This window comes from Typopeltis vanoorti, chromosome 9, assembly GCF_054136105.1.
Source record: "Typopeltis vanoorti isolate ZY-2024b chromosome 9, IOZ_Tvanoo_1.0, whole genome shotgun sequence".
NCBI classification, from domain to species: domain Eukaryota; kingdom Metazoa; phylum Arthropoda; class Arachnida; order Uropygi; family Thelyphonidae; genus Typopeltis; species Typopeltis vanoorti.
In genome coordinates, this window is record NC_143557.1 from 91490241 (window position 1) to 91509735 (window position 19495).

General features: G+C 36.8%; 1 protein-coding gene across 1 annotated transcript in view; it reads right to left on the minus strand.

The window, feature by feature from the left end:
- Positions 1 to 19495, minus strand: part of Spg7 (SPG7 matrix AAA peptidase subunit, paraplegin) — a 299389-nt gene that overhangs the window by 140458 nt on the left and 139436 nt on the right. Inside the window, exon 10 of the mRNA XM_090397373.1 lies at positions 7288 to 7396. Within this exon, the coding sequence (XP_090253499.1) occupies positions 7288 to 7396 (109 nt within the window). The remainder of the gene's footprint in view (positions 1 to 7287; positions 7397 to 19495) is intronic.

The following is a 19495-nucleotide window of genomic DNA, read 5'->3' on the forward strand; positions in this document are numbered from 1 at the left end:
AGTCTCTATTCAATACACCATCATCACTAAATTTAATAATAATTTCAATCTTAGTATGGAATGTAACAAGTTAAGGCATCTTTTTCTTTTCAATGGAAGCAACAACACCCTACTTTGAATTTTATCTGCCATTATTAATAAGAAATAAAAGCTATAAACAGTTCATATAATTCACAGCAAAACACGCAAACATGGAGCAACAGAAACAGTTCATGAAAACTCACTGAAAACAGTTGATGCCCTAAAACATGAAAAATTTTAGGGCATCAACTGATGCACTAAAACTGTTGCATGAGTGAATATGGTGCTGTATAAATAAAAATAAGCCATGATTGAAAAGCATCGTATGAGCAAATGCAGCATTATATAAATGGAGCACTTGTCTCATAATTGAAAAGCAATACATAAATGGAAGAAAACTCATAAGAATACTTATTTGAAAAATTGTCGCCTAAGTGTCATAAGCATATTCAGTACAGGATCATAGAAAATCCAATTAAACAGCAACAGACAATTCTAAATAGAATATGAAATTCTTTTTCACATTATCTTTTCATTTTTAATGTCCAGTGTTAGTAATACATATAACATCAACAGTGTTTTGTATCACATAAGACAATATTGATGTAGGTACTGACAGACATACGATTCATCTTGTAAACAGATGACGTAAACTTACGGTATACAGTAAAGTAAATGTATTTTCACTTCCTTATGATTTTCTTTAATAACATTCTTTTCACTAGCTTACTTTATTGTCAGAATATAGTATATAATACATACATACCATACAAAATATGTGTTAATCGACTGTTTATGCTATCAATAAGATTTCTGGTTAACAGTAAGTAGTTAAGTTTTTGGGGAGTCAAAAGTTATATGCGGATTTTCGAATAATGCGTGTGTGTGTGTGGGGGGGGAATTGGTGCCCCTAACACCCTACATTGTTCAAGGGTCAGCGAATCGACAAAGGTGAAGATTTTTCCCAATGGGACAGAAGGCAACAAAAATGTTCACTGGTTTTAAGACTTTCCCTATGCATACAGAAATGCCTGGCACATACAGGATAGGAATGAGTTATTTCTTCTGTATAGGAGGAAGTAGAGATACCATAACTGTTAAAAGCTTTTTGGATGAAAGGATAATCCTTAAAACCATTTGTAACTGGTAATTATCTTAAGGAATTTACAATGCATAAAACAGATATACTGTATTTGCCAGCGTATAAGACGCACTTTTTTTCTTCGAAAATAGATCTGAAAAACAGGGTGTGTCTTATACACTGATACTCAGTTTTTTATTATTTTCATTTCTGGAAATTTTCTCTGTTCTGAGTTACGCGATTTCTTTATTGTTTCCTTGTGGTGTGTGAGAGCATTCCAGTTACGTAGAGCAGTGTTTCTCAAACTTCAGACATCCACGTTCATATGATTGGTGCGGTATTAACAAAAGATCATGCTACTAAATGACAAAGACAAGCCAACAGTTGAGTTGAAATGCTAATTCTCTTCAACCGAATTCCTTGTATAATATCTGAAACACATTCACTATATATTTCTTCATTTTAACATGTTCACTCAAACAAAACCATATGTTGCACCGGCAACATATGGTTTTTGCTCGAGTCATTTAGCATTTTCTGTGGGAGAGGGATATACGATTCATTAGTTAGTGCCGTTTTTATCCTGTTGTCTCTAATTGCACTGTTTGTTGAGAAACATATTGCACAGCCTGCAGATGTCTCTGTACCTTATTCAGTGATACAATAGGAAAATTTTACGATCTCGAACTTCACGGATACATTGAATTTGATTCTATGCATTAATGATGCATAGCCAAAAATTGCCGCAGAACCCCCTGAAGACCTTTCACGTACCCCCGGGGGTACGCGTACCACACTTTGAGAAACACTGACATAGAATTCAGTGGATGCGGATGCGCTGTCATCGACGATCACAGCTGTGTCCTGTTCGTTTAAACTTTCCAATTGTTGTCGCAGTTGTGAACATGATAAATTTCTGCCGTTAAATTTTCTCTAAATTTCTTGGCAAATTATGGCTGAAAAACGTCGGCATTGTTACAATATTGTATACAAGCTACGTGTGATTTTGTATGCTAAAGAACATGGAAACAGGGATGGCAGAGAGGCATTTCGGACCACCCCAACTGAGAAAAAGATAAGAACTTGGTGGAATCAGGAAGAGGATTTAAAAAAAAGCAACTCACAATAAACATAACCTGAGGAGTGGAACTGCAAAATGGCCAAAACTTAAGGCAAAGCTGAATACTTGAATTTTACACCACAGAAAAGAGGGACTTTCAGTGTCTACAAAAATGATTATTCATCAAGCAAAAACAATAGCCACTAACAGAGGGATTGGCAACTTTACTGGATCAACATCATGGTGTTCAAGATTCATGAAGAGAAACTAGCTATGTATGCAAACTAAAACAAAAATATCACAAAAGATGCCAGCTGAATATGAAGAAAAAATGAATGAATTTCATCGATTCCTCATTAACACAAGGAAACGAGAAAATTTTGAACTTGCGCAAATAGGAAACATGGACGAGGTTCCAATGACTTTTGATGTGCCCTCAAACAAAACTGTAGATTCCAAGGGCACTAAAAGTGTTACTATTAAAACTTCCGGGCATGAAAAAACTCACTACATGGTTGTTTTATCCTGCTGTGCTGATGGGACAAAATTGCCGCCACTATTGATTTTTAAAAGGAAAACGCTACCCAAAGAAAAACTGCTTAAAGGAGTGTTTGTACATGTTCACGCAAAAGGCTGGATGGATGGAGGAGGAATGAAGTTATGGATAGATAAAATTTGGTCTAGGCGCCCTGGTGGACTGTTGAAGAAGTCTGCCATGCTAGGTATGGGATCGGTTTCGTTCTCACAGACCAGACGATGTTACAAATAAACTCAAGGAATTGAAAACTCAGGTGATGTAATTCCAGGAGGTCTAACTACTCAGCTTCAACCTTTAGATGTCTGCATTAATAAACTATTTAAGGGATTTATGAAGGAGAAGTGGAACAGCTGGATGCAGTCTTCAGATTTTGAGGTAATGCTATCACAAACAAGGAAGGAGCCTAGCATTTCACAAGTTTGAGAGTGGGTCAAAGCTTCATGGGATGCTGTGAAAACTGAGACAGTGGCTAAATCATTTAAGAAGTGTGGAATTAGTAATCCACTGGATGGTACAGAGGACAATTTGTTGTATGAGGACTCGGATTCTGATTTAGAAGAGGTTTCAAGTGTCTCTTCGTTTAGCTCTGGAGATGAATTTCTGGGTTTTGACGATTAAAAGGTGGGTACTCTTTCCTAGTTAGATTAGGTATTTGTTGAAAGTAGACCCACTTATTACTTTATATTTGAAATACTGTAAATTCATTATAATATTCAGTAATAAAGTTTTTCCTAAAAAATGTGTACAAAAAAGGGGTGCGTCCTATACGCTGGCAAATACGGTAATTAAAGGAAATTTTAAATATTGAATATCTTCAATATTTCAGCAACGTCACGTTGCCATCTTCAGGAACGTACAAATATGGTATGTGCACGCAGGCACTAACAAAAGCAAATGAGGAAGAAGGCAAGAAACTAATATTGCTCCTAAAATCCTCCCCAGTGGGCTAATTGGGTTGTCTTGGCCGTTGGGCTGAAGTTCACATGATGCAAGTCTCCCAAACTTGGGGCGGTCTCATGCACCCAAATTTGTTGAGGTTGGGAATGTTTTTTAGAGCTGCTGATGATTCCATGAATAATCTTTCGTACTTGAACTTGCTGCAGTGTATTATTTTAATTTTCTTCCAATGAATTCTATGCCGGATATCTATGGCATGGTCCGCAAGCCCTGAGTGGCTGTACTGGTGAAACTGGATGTAGTCTTAGTGTTCTGAAATCCTGATATTCGCTGTCCTGCCTATTTGACCAAAGTAGGACAATTTACAGCTGCAAGGGGCCTGGTATACACCAGGTAGGTCTAGGGGAAGTGGTTGGTCTTTGATAGAGCAGATAAGGGATGCCAACTTTTTATATGGTTTACAACAAGAAGTTAGGTCATATTTTTTTTTTTGAGGTTATTTGGTTTTTGGTTATTTTCTCAGAGGTGCCCAGATGTAGGGGATGGTGATAGATTTAGTGTAATTTTTATTGTGAAAGGGGGGGGGGGCTACTGGTTTTAGTATTTTTTGGGGAATGTAGCCATTGGTTAAGAAAGTGTTAAGGATGTGGTTTAGTTCAGTGGTTAGGGCATCGTCATCTGAGCAGATTAATTTTGTCCTGTTATATAGTGTTTTAATAACACCATATTGTTGTCTTGGGGGTGGGGACTACATCCTTAACATTTTCTTAGCCAATGGCTACAACTCCCAAAAAATACTAAAACCAGTAAACCACAACCTCACCTCCCCCCTTCACAATAAAGATTATACTAAATTTATCACCATCCCCCAACATCCGGGGCACCTCTGAGAAAATAACCAATATCCTCAAAAAAAAAAAAAATGACCTAACTTCTTGTTATAGACCATATAAAAAGTTGGCATCCCGTATCCACTCTATCAAAGACCAACCACTCCCCCTAGACCTACCTGGTGTATACCAGGTCCCTTGCAGCTGTAAATTGTCCTACTTTGGCCAAACAGGCAGGGCAGTGAATATCAGGATTTCAGAACACAAAGACTACATCTGGTTTCACCAGTACAGCCACTCTTGGCTTGTAGACCATGCCATAGATACCAGCCATAGAATTCGTTGGAAGAAAACTAAAATAATACACTGCAGCAAGTTCAAGTACGAAAGATTATTCATGGAATCATCAGCAGCTCTAAAAAACATTCCAAACCCCAACAAATTTGGGTGCATGAGACTGCCCCAAATTTGGGAGACTTGCATCATGAGAACTTCAGTCCAACGGCCAAGACAACCCAGTTAGCCTGCTAGGGGGCACCATTAGGACTTTCGGAACAATATTAGTTTCTTGCCTTCTTCCTCATTTGCTTTTGTTAGTGCCTGCGTGCACATACCATCTTTGTATGTTCCTGAAGATGGCAACATAACGTTGCCGAAATATTGAAAGTATTCATTAAAGTTTCCTTTAATTAATATCCATTTTATGCGTTGTAAATTCCTTAAGTTAATTACCAGTTATGTATGACCAAAGTATAAGCCTTGCTACCTTAAAACCATTTGATAACAAGAACAAGTTGGATATTCTTTCTGTAAAAGTTCGCCTCAAGAATATAAAGAATGAGCACAATGTACTAAATTTTTAATAGTTCCAGCCTTTTTACTAGGATGCTGTTAGCTTGAGAATGGATATAATGGCCTGTATGAGTCTTCTTGCAAAAAACTGAAAATTTTAAGCTTCCATTCAGTTGACAAAGAATTACAAGATCTAAAAAGGCTAATTAGTTATTTGCTTCTTCTTCTAAGAGGTAAATTGGATTTTGGGATGAAATGAATTTAATTTGGAAAGAAACTGCCATAACTCAGAGGAAAAGATTCCAAATTGAAAAAATATCATCTACATATCTGAACCAATGTGTAGTTCTAGGTGAAATGTTATCAAAGATACGATGTTCAAAGTGTTCTATGAAGAAGTTGACAATAGTAGGAGAAACAGGAATTGCCCATGGCTGTTTTTTGATTTACTGATATAATTTGTTTTTACAGGAGAAATAACCAGAATGTATAACAAAATCAAATAATTTGACAACATCTGAAGGAAATTCCTCCTAAAGTAATTCAATGGCATCCAACATAGGAATATTAGTAAACAAGGATACAACATCTAAACTGATCATAATATCAGAAGCATCCAGATGAAGATCAGAAATTTTATTTTTAAAATCCAAAGTGTTTTTTTATATAAGTAGCAGTTCTTCTAGTTGAAGTAGCAAGTAAATTGGATATGAATTTTAGTGGGACTTACAGTCAACAACTGGGTCTTAATGGAGTACCTAGTTTACGAACTTTCGGAAAACTGTATAATAGGTGGATGATGTTAAGCTTTTTCTTTTGTTTTTCATCCCAATTAGAAACATCATCGTCAAGAGAATTAAGTCTGTTTAACTGACTACAGGTAGGATCAGATGTGAGGGGGCCTATAAGTTGAATAGTTTCAAAGTAACAGGGATATTTTTCTATCATATTCTCTTTTATCTTGAACAACAGCTTTTCCCTCATCAGCTTTAGTAATAATTAAATTGTTGTTATTCTTCAAGGCTTAGTAGGCTAGGATTTTTTTTTCTATTTTTATTAATTATTATAATATTTTATATTTCTTATACATTTTATAATTTTTTTCCAAGAAACCTTGCTCTAGGGTACCAAATAGAACTTTTTAAGGTACTTGAATCCTCCAATGAGTAAGGCAGTGGTCTCATACCAGGCAATGAAATTCATCTAATGCCTAAAGACAATCACAAACATCCATGCCCACTGTGGGATTCAAACCCACAGCCTCGGTTGGAAAGCAGGTATGATAATCACTTGACCAACCAGGCATCTTCATTTTAAAATGAAGATATTTAAAAGAAACTTGACATCATCAATACTTAAAAATGTGTACGAATAATTAGATCAGGAAGACAGGTGTTTAATAAATGTCCAGGATGACAAAATAAAGAGTAGAGAGGAACACCAAGATCCAGGTAGAATGGTCTAGTTAATAATGCTTTAGAACAGTCATCAGAAACTTTCTGAGACTGGAAACCTACATCAAAATATTTCTTTTTCATGAAACCCATATGAAAATTCAAATATTAGAAAAGAATTATGACAATGAAACATTATCTGCAAAATATTTAATCGAGAAAATATGATACATAATAATAATAAAATTAATAGAGTAACATGACTATTTTAATAATAAATGAATTTAATAAAAATTAGTATATATATTTTTCAATCAGTGGAGGTTTCTTCAGAAACTATATCAAATACAAGTCTAAATGTCTGTATGTTCTGAAGATCCCTTAGAAGTTTTTGTGAAAACACGGGGTTCTATGAAACACAGTTTAAGAAACGCTGCTTTAGAAAATGAATGTAATATCTAACTGTAATGGAGACAACATGATAAATAACTAATTAATTTGTAGAAAAATGCTTGATAGGAAGCTCATAAAAATGCAAATGTAATTGTGTACTGCTGTAATAATATCCTGTACATCCCTTGTGGAACCTATCTGGAAATGATAATGAATTATAGTAACAAAATATATATAAACAGTAGCATACGTTGAACTAAATACATATAAACTAAACATACATTGAACTTCTTTTACGACCTATAGCATCAATTTCATCAATGTACACTATACATGGAGCTCGCTTTCCAGCTTCTTTAAAAAGATCTCTCACTCGAGCTGCACCTAGTCCTACAATGATAATGATTACAATTATAACATTACAATTATACAATTGATTACAATTATAATGATCAGGGCATACTAACATTTCATTTTAATCTTTCTAAACAGAAGAGTCAAATGAATGCAATGCAAAACAATTTGAATTTTATCTCAAACACACAAAGATTACCTAATGAGTACCTATCTTCTTCTTCTTGTATAATGTGTGTTTTATGTATGCAATTTACTATACAAGTTATATCTTATTTGTGTAACGTTTGGTAGTAATTTGTACAATTTGTACAAGTAATATGTAGCTATGGGGGGGTAATTATAAAGTTGATTGAAATACCTATGATTTTTCTGAAAAACACTTTTATTAGTTGTATATGTTTTGAAGATCTACTTTGCTGTTAAGACCTTGAAGAATTGAAGACCTTGAGGAATAAACAATGACTATAGTTAGGTTTCGTTATTTGTGGATTTGATTCATTTAACATTTTCTATCAGCAACCAATATTTTTCTTTCATTATCACAAAACTATTTAATTTAAAATCTTGCTTTAAAAATATAGCATAAAACTTTTCTTTCATGTCTGTTTGTACTAAACTCATCACTTCTGGTTTTTATAAGGGTAAATAATTTTTTTAATAACTGCAATTCACACGTGCACTCGTTAACTCTACTTTTTGACAACAGACATTTGCTGGGATTCTGGATGCAGAACAGTAAACGGGCATGCACGGGCAGCTAATTTTAATGATTTTTCGGACATATACTATGCTCTACCTGTTAATGTGAACATTAACTAGTTAAAGTGAGAAATAATATTTTTTTTTCATACTTTAACAATATGATTCAGTTAATGTTGACAATAACTAGGGAATGTTAACATCAATGACTTTCGAACATTAGCATTAATATACATATGTGTATGTCCTCGTCCCTGTGAAGAGGGAGATCTTTATATGGGATTTTTCAATTGAAGGTAAGTTACCCAATCTCATATAGAGGTGGCATGGTTTTTTTTTTTCCCAGAAACTCGGGTTTTTCATCCCACATATAGACAAATCGGCCTTCAGAACACATGCAATTTACAGACAAAAAAAATAATGTTGTTGGTGATGAGGATGATGGGCAGTAGGTAGCATTTGATGGTAGCATGTTGTAGTAGGAGAATCAAGTAGTAGCAGAGAGGGTGAGATGTATTTAGTGAGGTTGAGTGGAGTGCCCTCCTGTGATGAGTACCTGGACTCCCTGGAGGTGTCACGTAATAATAATAATAATAATGAAAGTATCATTAACTGCGATGTATGTTTCCCATTTTTCTATTGGCATTTAATGCAATGACTAATAAGGGACACAATTTCATGCCGACCTAAACTGATGCCGGTAAGCAGTACATTAATAATCATATGAAAAATCTAGTAGATATATCCAGAAAATCCCTTTCGAATAAATATGAATATTTCAAACAATGGAGATTTAATTACCAGTATACTCTTGTAAATAAGTCTGAGCTTGGATCATGTTTATGTGAATGTTGAAAATATTATCATGAAAAATAAAGTGATGCTTCTCAACTACCAATGATTGGTGGTTGCCCACTATCAACAAGCAGGAGTGGGGAGTGGGAGGATTCTATTATTTCTTCTGCTACTACTATACTGGCATCCTGCATGGAGTCAGAAGACTCACTCAGAGCCTATACTAACTATAATGCCTATCTTAAACTCATTCAACTGAAAATGCACATCTACCTCTAATAGAAAGTCCCTTAATAGTAAGCAAAAGAAATTCTATATAATTCTACTATTTTTTCAAATAAAATACCTTATTTTAATTCATTAACTTAGACTGAATATGGTCAGCGCTGTACTTATGCACAGGCACATGAAGTTCTAGCTGGGGGGGGGGAGCCCTGAAAAATTAAGGCCAATTTAAGGGCCCAAAACAATGAGGAGCAGCCCTGGAGCACTCTAGTCCTTCAGAAAAGTGTAAGTATGACCCTGAATATGGTGAAGATGAAAAATAAATTTACTAAATTGATGAAGTTGACACTTGCTATAACAATCTCATAGGGACTATAGTTAATTATAGTGGATTCTTTGTTTCTACTGCAAATTTCCTTCAAAAGAATAACAGCTATGTATATGAGCTTTGGTCAGAGCATTTTGACAGTTTATTCTAATGGTGTCTGTGTGTGTGAGAGAGAGAGAGAGAGAGAGAGCAAGATGCATTGCATATAATATGGCTTTTTTTTCTTCTCCTTCTCCATTTAAAGACTCTCTTCTTCTCTTTCCTTGCAATTATCCCATTTTCAGTTGGGGTCAGCTCTCCTAGTCCATAGTCACCAGGATATTCTGTCCCTGGGGTGTCAATGTCTCCAAATGGGCAGTTTGGAGGTCTTTTTTATTTATTTTTTCTATAAGGGCCATCCATGTTAAACAGGGTCTACCACATCCCCTTGGTTCCATACACACTTCCATTACCATGTGATCTACAGGGCATATCATATCTATTCCATCTAAGTCAGCATGCAGTTATTTTATCGGACTGATAGATCTGACTTTGAAGCTCCCACAGATGTGTCCATTATGCACTTCATCTGGCATGGTAACTATTCTGGCCTACCACAACATCTTCATTTCAGTGACACATAGCGTATCACCGAAATGTTCTTGTTGTTTCTTGATGTACTCCCACCTTGATGTGTAATTCTTCGCTGGTTCCTGCTAGACTTCTCACTTTGGCTGTGATATTCCAGTGTTATATTATTATAACACTGATATTAATCATTCACTTGATTAATATAATATTCTGGGACCTTCTGTGATATATGCTTGCCATATTAATTTCTGTGGAACCCGATCAAAGGCATTTATGAGGTCAATAAATGCTAGGTGCAGGATTTTTATTTTATTTTATTTTTTTTTTATCTTTGTGCCTTTCTCATAAATTTCTGATTGAGTGTATGTCATCAATTGAGGATTTTCCTGAGATACACCTGCATTGATTTTCAGCAACATTTGTTAACTCCTGAAACCTCTGATTAAGCACTTGTTCCCATATTTTAAATGGGTGAGAGATGAGTTTTACAGCTCTATTCTCATAGTCATGCATCTTTATTTTTATAGAATGGTATCAAATAGCTTTTTCTCCACTCATCTGGCATTCTCTCAAGGATCCTATCAAAAAGATTTATGAGGAAGGTGTCCATGCGGTTAGCCTAGTGGCTATGCGCTTCGCAACCATATGCCAGGGGAAGGAGTGTCCTGGGTTCGATTCCCATCGCCAATGTGAGGAGCTTAAGGATCTTCGTCAGCCATAGCCAAGTTAGCCGGTCTTGGGCGTCAACAGGGGGAGAAAAGGGAGGAAACTCCATACGAATAAATCAGGAAGGTTACACCTACCACATCCAATCTTTTCTACAATTCAGCTGGGATATCATCAAGTCCCGTGGCTTTATTGTTTGCCATTTTGTCAATTGCTCTTGTTACTTGTGATTCTGTGATCTGCCTGACCTTTTGTTGTTGGTAGTCAGGGAAGAACTTTGCTAGGGTAGGTTTCATTTGGCAGGTGACGGTAATACTCCTTCCATCTCTGTCTTATGCCCTCATTCTATGTCAGTAATATCCCTGTTCATTCTTTATGTATTTGACTTCCTTGATGTCTTTTGAACTACTATGTTTTGCAATCTTGAAGATTTCCTTGTTGTTTTTGGCCATTTCAAGTTGTGCATAAAAATTATCTGCACTACTAGCTTTTGCTTGTACTACAGTTCTTCTTGCATCTTTCTTTGTTGCCTGATATACAATGCAGTCTTCTTCTTCAGTTTTAATTTGCTGACATTGTTTGAAATGGAGTTTCTTATTATGAAGCTTGTCTTTTACTTCTTACTTCCACCATATGGTTTCCTTGCTGCCATTTATAGTCCCCCTTTGATATGCCTAAATGGTGTGGTCTGTTAAGTGCAATATGGTTGGAAGTCATCCCATATTTTATTCAACTAGAGTCCCTCTCGATGTACGTAATCCACAAGATATGCACACAGATTTTGTCCCTGCTGCTGCTGGTCAAGTTTATGCCATTGGAGCTTAAAAATCTTTTCTCTATGAGCCATTCAGTGGGTTCAGCATCAGAAACTTTGCTAACAGCAGTCTGTGTTGCATGGTTTTCCTGGTATTACTTTGCAGTCTGACTTGAGGGACAGGTGGTCTGCCATAATATAATCAATTTGAGTGCTTACATTGTTACTTTTATATGTAATAAGGTGTTCTGCAGGTTTCGTGAAGAAGGTATTAACAATTGCTAAATCATACATTAATGCAAAGCACAGTATAACTTCACCCTGTGGGTTTATAGACCCATAACCTTGGTTACCATGACCTCTTTGGTAAGTTTCACTGGTCCTTCCTACATGGACGTTGAAATTACCACCTATATATTTTATTTCATTTGCTGATATAGACTGCAGGCAATCATCAAGATCATTCCAGAACAGCTGCTTTTTCTAGGTCACTGCAGTCAGTTTGCGGGGTAAGCAAAGATAATGTTCATACATGGTTGCTTATGAGGGCTAATTTAACAGTGATTATGCAATTACTTATTTGAGTAACGTCCACAATATGCTCCTGAAGTTCACTGTTGAATGCCATGCTGACTCTATTATGATTTGCTACCTTGCCATGGTAGATGAGTTCGCATCCATTTCCAATATTCCTTGATTTCGATCCCTTCCATTTTGACTCCTGAATACAACAAATGTTGATGAGTCCTTGATTTAAAACTCAACCTAATTAAGTACAGTGTATAGTCATAATGCCCACATTCCAGGTTGCTATCTGCAATTTTATTATCTGTCATTGGGCCAGATTGACCACTCCATTGCTACTGGGGGGGGGGGGGGGATATGCCTAATATTTCTTGTATTTCTCTGTCATTTCCATCCTTGAAAGGGGGGAGGGAATGCCCTAGCATTTTTATTTGCTCATTTTGTTCTACTTTTCATAACCAGGGAGTTTTAGTTAATGGATTTAGTTTTACAGCCGGTTGCCACCTGATGCCAAGGCAGTAACCCCCACTTACTGGGCTTAGGAATGCTGTCATTAACTTGTGGGGGTTCTTCTACTGCCACCTTCTACACATCATCCTGCCTGACCCAGACCTCAAAATATGTCCAAGTGGATCGGGAGAGGTTGAGACAAAAACAAGTGAAAATGAAAAGGTTCATCTGTAGCCCTTGAATACTCTAATAGCAATGGAGGTAAGGAGCAAAAAGAACTCAAGAGAGTAAAAAGAGTAGCGACTAGTATACAGGTAATGTGTATATTACATGTTATATTACCTACAGTATATTACCAGAGTCTACAGATAACATATCAGAAGTATATTGCATGAAGCAAGACCAAGTCCAACACTAGATATCTCAGGTTCGCTACTCCTGTACTTTTGTTGAGCACCTCAGGGGCTCAACTCATCTGTCCTTAAACTAAAACCTGGCACTATCAAGGTAATATGCAGGAGAACAGCTTAGTTCCAGAGAAAATCTAGGGCATCATTAATACATTCAAACCTGTTCCTAAGAACACCGACCTTGTACATAGAGTCAATTCCATACATTGCTGAAATCTCCAAAACAATTTCGAAGGTCCTTAAAAAACATATCTTAATGCTTAATTTCTATCCTTTCAATAAACTCTCCTTTATATTACCTTCAACCAAAGATCAACACTCTTCTTACCAGATGTTGCTAACTAGTAAAGGATCTTGAGTAAGTGTAGTTTTCCTTTTTTGCCCACATTTTCCTTTTCTGTCAGGAGAAAAGGTTCTTGTCTTCCTAAACCTCTTTAAAATCACATTAACAGTAGCCAAACCAACACCACACTCATTGGCAATTTGTCTTTAAGTCAGGAATGCATGCTGAGAAAGAGTACATATTTTTCAGCACACAACCATGCGCTTAGAGATGTATCCATTTATATATAGCCACACAAAATGAATAAAACACTGCGAATGTCAACTTGTTTATACTATTAAAAATGCACAAGACTATTGATAAACATTGTAGAGGAAGTTAAAACATGAAGCACTCAACCAAAATCAAAAACATGAAGAAAATTTGGCTTGTTCGGATTAATTTGTTTGGTACAATTTCAAAGGTCCTTAAAAAACATATCTTAATGCTTAATTTCTATCCTTTATATATGCTTTATATATATTATCAACTTTATATATGCTCTACTACACTACTTTATATATGCTCTACTACACATAACTTGAATTTCTTTTGAATTGTCAGTTGCACCACCCTTGTACAACGGACCTATCATACATTTCTTCCATTCCTGTGGTATCATTCCTGAACTGAAAAGATTCATGTTATATAAACATGTGAAAGGCCTAACCAATTCAGCTGAACATTCCTTTAGCAAACAGGTTGATATTCCATCTGTCCCTATTGACAAATTCTTATCCAGGTTATGCAACAGTTCTTCAACCTCATTTTCATGATTTTCTAACTCTTTATCCAATGTAGCAGTAGCACTGTGCACATGTTCCATACACCTGGTTGATATATCTTAGCAAAGTGAGCACTCATTAATTGAACAATTTCATTAGCTTCCGACACTAGAGCCATCTGCATTCAATAAAGTTATTCTTTCACATTCATTCTTTCTTTTGATTGGACATAAAGATAAAATTCTTTTAGATTACCTTTAGCTTGCATGGCCAAGTGCTTGATTTAACTTTCCGCACAATACTCGTTACTTTTCTGGTCAGAGCTTTATACATTTCATAACTCCTCTCACTCTAATTCTCATGATATTCTTTCCACATCATCTTCTACTTATTCTTCAAACACTAGGGATACATTCAGATGCCACCTCATTTAAGCAGTTTTTCAAAGATTCCCATGCATTGCTGACATTTTTTCCATTCGGTAACTGATACCATTGGACCAAAGATAGTATTCTCCTAAGTTGATCATAATTTCAAGCTTTGTAGGTTCAGCATGTAACCTGTTTTAATTGCAGCATCAATCCAATTAGATACTTCCCAAGAGTGTTCAGCATGATTACTGTCACCAATTCTTAACAGAGACCCGTTCTGATGCTTTGAGCAAATCCGATACTCATTGACCTCGAGTTCCTTCTATCACATTGCCACTGGAGAAAGTTGTCTCGCAACAATTCAATAAATCCTCCTCCTTTCTTATCATGAGATTTCTCTTCTACTCAATCAATGTTTGGAAAATTAAAGTCACCCATAATGATCATTCATTTAGTACCCATAAGGCTAAATTGGCAATGCATTTCTTAATCCCCTGAAATTGAGCAGCCAGGCCTGTAGCAACACCCCACCATATATTTTATTCTGTTAACCTCCACTTCACACCAGATAGACTCAAACTTACCGCTACTTAGGATATTGTTACCATCATTGTTTTCTTGTGTTTCTACTCTAACTGGACTTAAGTCATCTGACATCATTAGTAGTACTCCTCCTCTTCTTCTATCTCATCTGTCATTCCTAAAAATAGTAACCCATTACACTCGATCCCACTTACCATATCTGATTCTGATAGCCAGGTTTCACTAATGCCAACAATCTTAGGCCACATCATATTCAGTAAAGCAATGAACTAAAACCCCTTTGTTTCTAATGCTCCTGGCATTTCTGTATAGACCAGAAATGCTAAAGTATAAAAGTTTTACAGTGGCTACACTACATAATTCAGAAGGCCTGGTCAGAGGGTCGAATTCCAGGTGATCGGTGTATGGTGATCATAGTACCCATCTATAAAAAAGGGAATAAAGCTGAATGTGACGATTACAGAGGAATTGTGGAGGAGAAGCTTGGAGAAGATCAAGCGGGGTTCAGGCCAAACAGAGGTTGTCAGGATTAGATTTTCACTTTAAGACAAATAGTTGAGAAATCATGAGAATATAGCAAGGATCTATATTTAAGTTTTGTAAACCTAGAAAAGGTGTAAATGGGACGTTACATCAAGCAATATCTAATCTCTATGTGAGTTATAAATCAGCAGTTAGAATAGAAGGAAGTACAGGAAAATGGTTTTAGGTGCGTGACAAGGGTGCACATTATGTCCACTGTTATTCATCATCTATATGGATCACATTATGAAGGAAAGTGGTATTAAACCTGATATCAAAATTGGAGATGTCAATCTCAGCTCTTTACTTCATGCGGATGATGTTATTTTCTTCTTCTTCTGCAGCTTGTCCCACTTAAGTAGAGTCACTGTTTGTAACGAGTCTCCTCCACATCCTCCTGTCTTGGACTGTAACCACATCCAAGTTCTTCATCCTCAAGTCCACCTCCACCATCTCTTCTTTGGCAGCCTACACTTCTTCCTCCCCTGCACATCCAACTGCATGACCTTTCTTCCCACATACTCATCCTCCCTCCTCATCACATGACTACACTATCTCAACCTCTTGCCTCCTGTATCTTTGCTCCTAAGTTCGTAACTTTCACCGTTCCCCTTACATAGTAATTTTTCAGACGATCCTTTCTGGTCACCCCGCACATCCATCTAAGCATTCTCATCCGCACTACCTCCATCCTGCTAATGTTATTTCTCCTCAGGGCCACAGTTTCCATAGCATACGTCATAGCTGGTCTCACTACTGTCTTGTAGATTTTGCCTTTTAGATTGATCGGTACCCTCTTATCACATAGCACTCCAGCAATCTCTCTCCAGTTCCTCCATCCTGCTTGTATCCTGCATCCCACTTCCTTCTCAGCTTCTCCATCCTCTTTCACTGTTGAACCTAAGTATCTAAAGTCACTGACCTTCCTGATGACATTTCCTTCCAGCTCCAGATCTGTGTCCTAGCTGCCATCCACTTTGTCTTACTTCTGCTCAGTCTCATACCTCACTCTTCCAGTACTTTCCAGTTTAGCTGCCACTTCTTCTCTTGATTCTGCACACAGCATGACGTCATTTGCATACAACATAGTCCAAGGCACGTCTTCTCTCACCTCCTCCATCACAATATTAAACAGGAACAGACGTAATGCTGACCTTTGGTGCAAGCCAACTGTCACTTGAAAACTTTCTGTCTCTCCCAGACAGGTCCAAACTCTTGTCTTCACATTTCTGTACATCTCCTGCACCAACCTGACATATTTCGCCAGTATTTCTTCTCCCACAGACAACTCCAGACTTCTTGCCTTGGTACTCTATCATACGCCTTCTCCAGATCAATAATTACCAGATGTAGCTCCTGTTGCTTTTCTCGAAACTTTTCTATCATCTGCCGTAGCCCAAAGACATCATCTGTCGTCGATCAACGAGGCATGAAGCCAAATTGCTCCTTTGAAATCTCCACTTCCTTCCTCAGTCTATCGTCAAGTACCCTTTCTAGGATTTTCATTGTGTGGGACATCAACTTTATTCCTCTGTAATTTTTACAGTCTTGTGCATCCCCTTTACCCTTGTAGATGGGGACAAGAGTACTTTTCCTCCATTCCTCAGGTATATTTTCCTGTTGACAAACTTTTATTAACAGGTTCCCACAGCAGGAAAATTTCCTCTTACCCCCAGTGACTTCCATGCCTCCAGTGGGATCCTGTCAGAGCCTACCAATTTTCCATTCTTCATTCTTTTTATGGCCTCCTTCACTTCCACTGTACTAATGTTCTGCACCATTCCCTCATAAGGCTCCCCATCTTCTCTGTGAGTCCTTGCATTTTCTTCATTCAAAAGCCCTTCAAAGTATATTCTTCATCTGTTTCTTATATCCACATCCCTCCTTAATATCCTTCCTCCAGAGTCTTTGATCTGCCTCACATGTAGCATATCCTTTGATGCCTTATTTCTACATTTTGCCAATCAATAAATCTTTCTCTGTCCTTCCTTTGTTTCTAATTGATCATAAAGATCTTGATATGCCATGGCCTTAGCCTGCACAACAACTCTCTTGGCGTCTCGCTTTTTCTCTCTGTACTCCTCTCTGTCCACTTCCATTCTTGACTCATCCCACTTTCGCTTTGCCTTGCTCTTAGCCATTACTGCTTCTTGTACATTATTATTCCACCATCAACTCTCCTTCTGCTCTCTAATATTTCCGGATGGTTCACCAAACACCTCAATTGCACAGCTTAGAATTGCTTTTGAATTGTGTCTCCACCAATCTTGTACACTTTCTAGTCCATTTGAAATTCTCTCTAATGCCCTTTCCCTAAAACGGTTCCTCACTCTCTCTTCTTTTAAGCGAAACCACTTAATTGTCTTCCTCCCATGACTTCCAAAGTTCTTATCTTTAACCTTATTTTAAAGTCTGCACGCAGCAGCCAGTGTTGCTGCACCACTTAAGCTGTTGGGATTACCTTATAATTTGTTACTGCCTTAAGATGTTTTGTTCTAATCAAAATGAAGTCAATCTGTGAACTGTTGTTGCTACTTCTAAATGTTATGAAATGCTCTTCCCTCTTACAGAAAAAGGAGTTCACAATTGCCAGATGAAACGCTACCGCGAAGTCCAAAATCCTCTCTCCTGCTTGGTTCATCATTCCCACTCCATGGCCACCATGCACCCTTTCACAGTCCCTATTCTGTCTCCCTATGTGTCCATTTAAGTCTCCTCGGACAATCGCCATCGTGTTTTCTTCCAGTTCCCAATTCGACAATGCCTTTGCAGTCTGGGATTATCCTGAACAGGAATTACAACTGTTTCTAATTAAAATAAACCCTTGCATCAACTTTATGTTAGAAAAAGAATCTCCACAGGGTATCTCCTTTCTGGATTTAAACATTCAAAGAAAAGAAGACAGTTCCATCGCCACATCTGTCTATCGCAAGCCTACATTTTCAGGTCGCTGCATTCACAATTCTTCCGCTCATCATCCATCTCAGAAATTTAGCATCATTAAATCACTAGTTTCCAGAGCACACAAATTCTGCTCCTCTGAAGAATCTCTAAACCAAGAACTAGAAATAATCAAAAATACAGCCATACTAAATGGATATAATCTTAAAACAACTCAAAAAATCGTCAGTCACTTCCCCACACATCAACCCAGACAAGAAGTCCATAGGATTCCCATACCTTACGTCAAAGGCATCTCTGAACGTCTTTCAAAAATTATGAAGAAATACAATTTTGCCACTACTTACAAACCCATCAACCAAATCTATAACTTGTTATAGATTTGGTTGATGGGTTTTTTCTCCTAAAGACAAACTCTCACCTCTGATGTTACCTGGCGTTTATGAGATCCAATGCTCCTGCAAATTGTCTTACTTTGGACACAGGTAGATCTGTTCATAAACAGATCTCGGAACATCAAGAGCACATTCGTCTTTTCAAACCGCAGAAATCTGGTCTCTCTCAACACAGAGTTGAAAATCCAAACCATAGGACCCACTAGGAAAAGTCGAAACTTTTACATAGATCTTTATATAAACATGAACGTTTATATAAAGAAAGTGCTGAAGCCCTACTACACATACCAAATTTAAACCGCAACAACATTCTTACTATTCCTAAAGTATGGGAACTTGTCATACAAAATTGTGTAAAATAATCTTTATGTATGTTTTTTTTTTTTCTTTCTTTCTTTTTTTTTATTTATTTATTTCTTTTTTTAATATTTCTTTTTTATTTTTTTTGTTCAGTTATATTTTAATTTACTTCTATAACACGTTACTGCATGCATATTGAGATTCCATTGTAATCATGCACTGTATGTTATTTCTAGTATTGTTTGAATTACTGTACTGATGATGCCCCAAGATACTTGGGATGAAATATCTACGTATTAAAAGTTATCACTGTGGTTAGTACGTGTGTTTATAGTGATGAATTCACCACAGGTTTCATTATATAAAAAAAAATCTGAAAGGTATGATGGACAATATGAAAGAGTTATTTGTAGCAGCAAAAAATAAGGCACAACACAGGTTGTACAAGAGAAACTATGAATAGTTGTAGATATGGAGTGAATATAAGAGATGAAAAGTGACTTATGAATGGATCTGGAGTTGGGTGTTTGGAGAAAGTGCAAAATCCAAGAAATTAAGGCTATCTGGGGAGATGTAGTAGTATAAGTATATACACATACTTGAGGCAAGTGATGAGAAAGTATGAAATGAG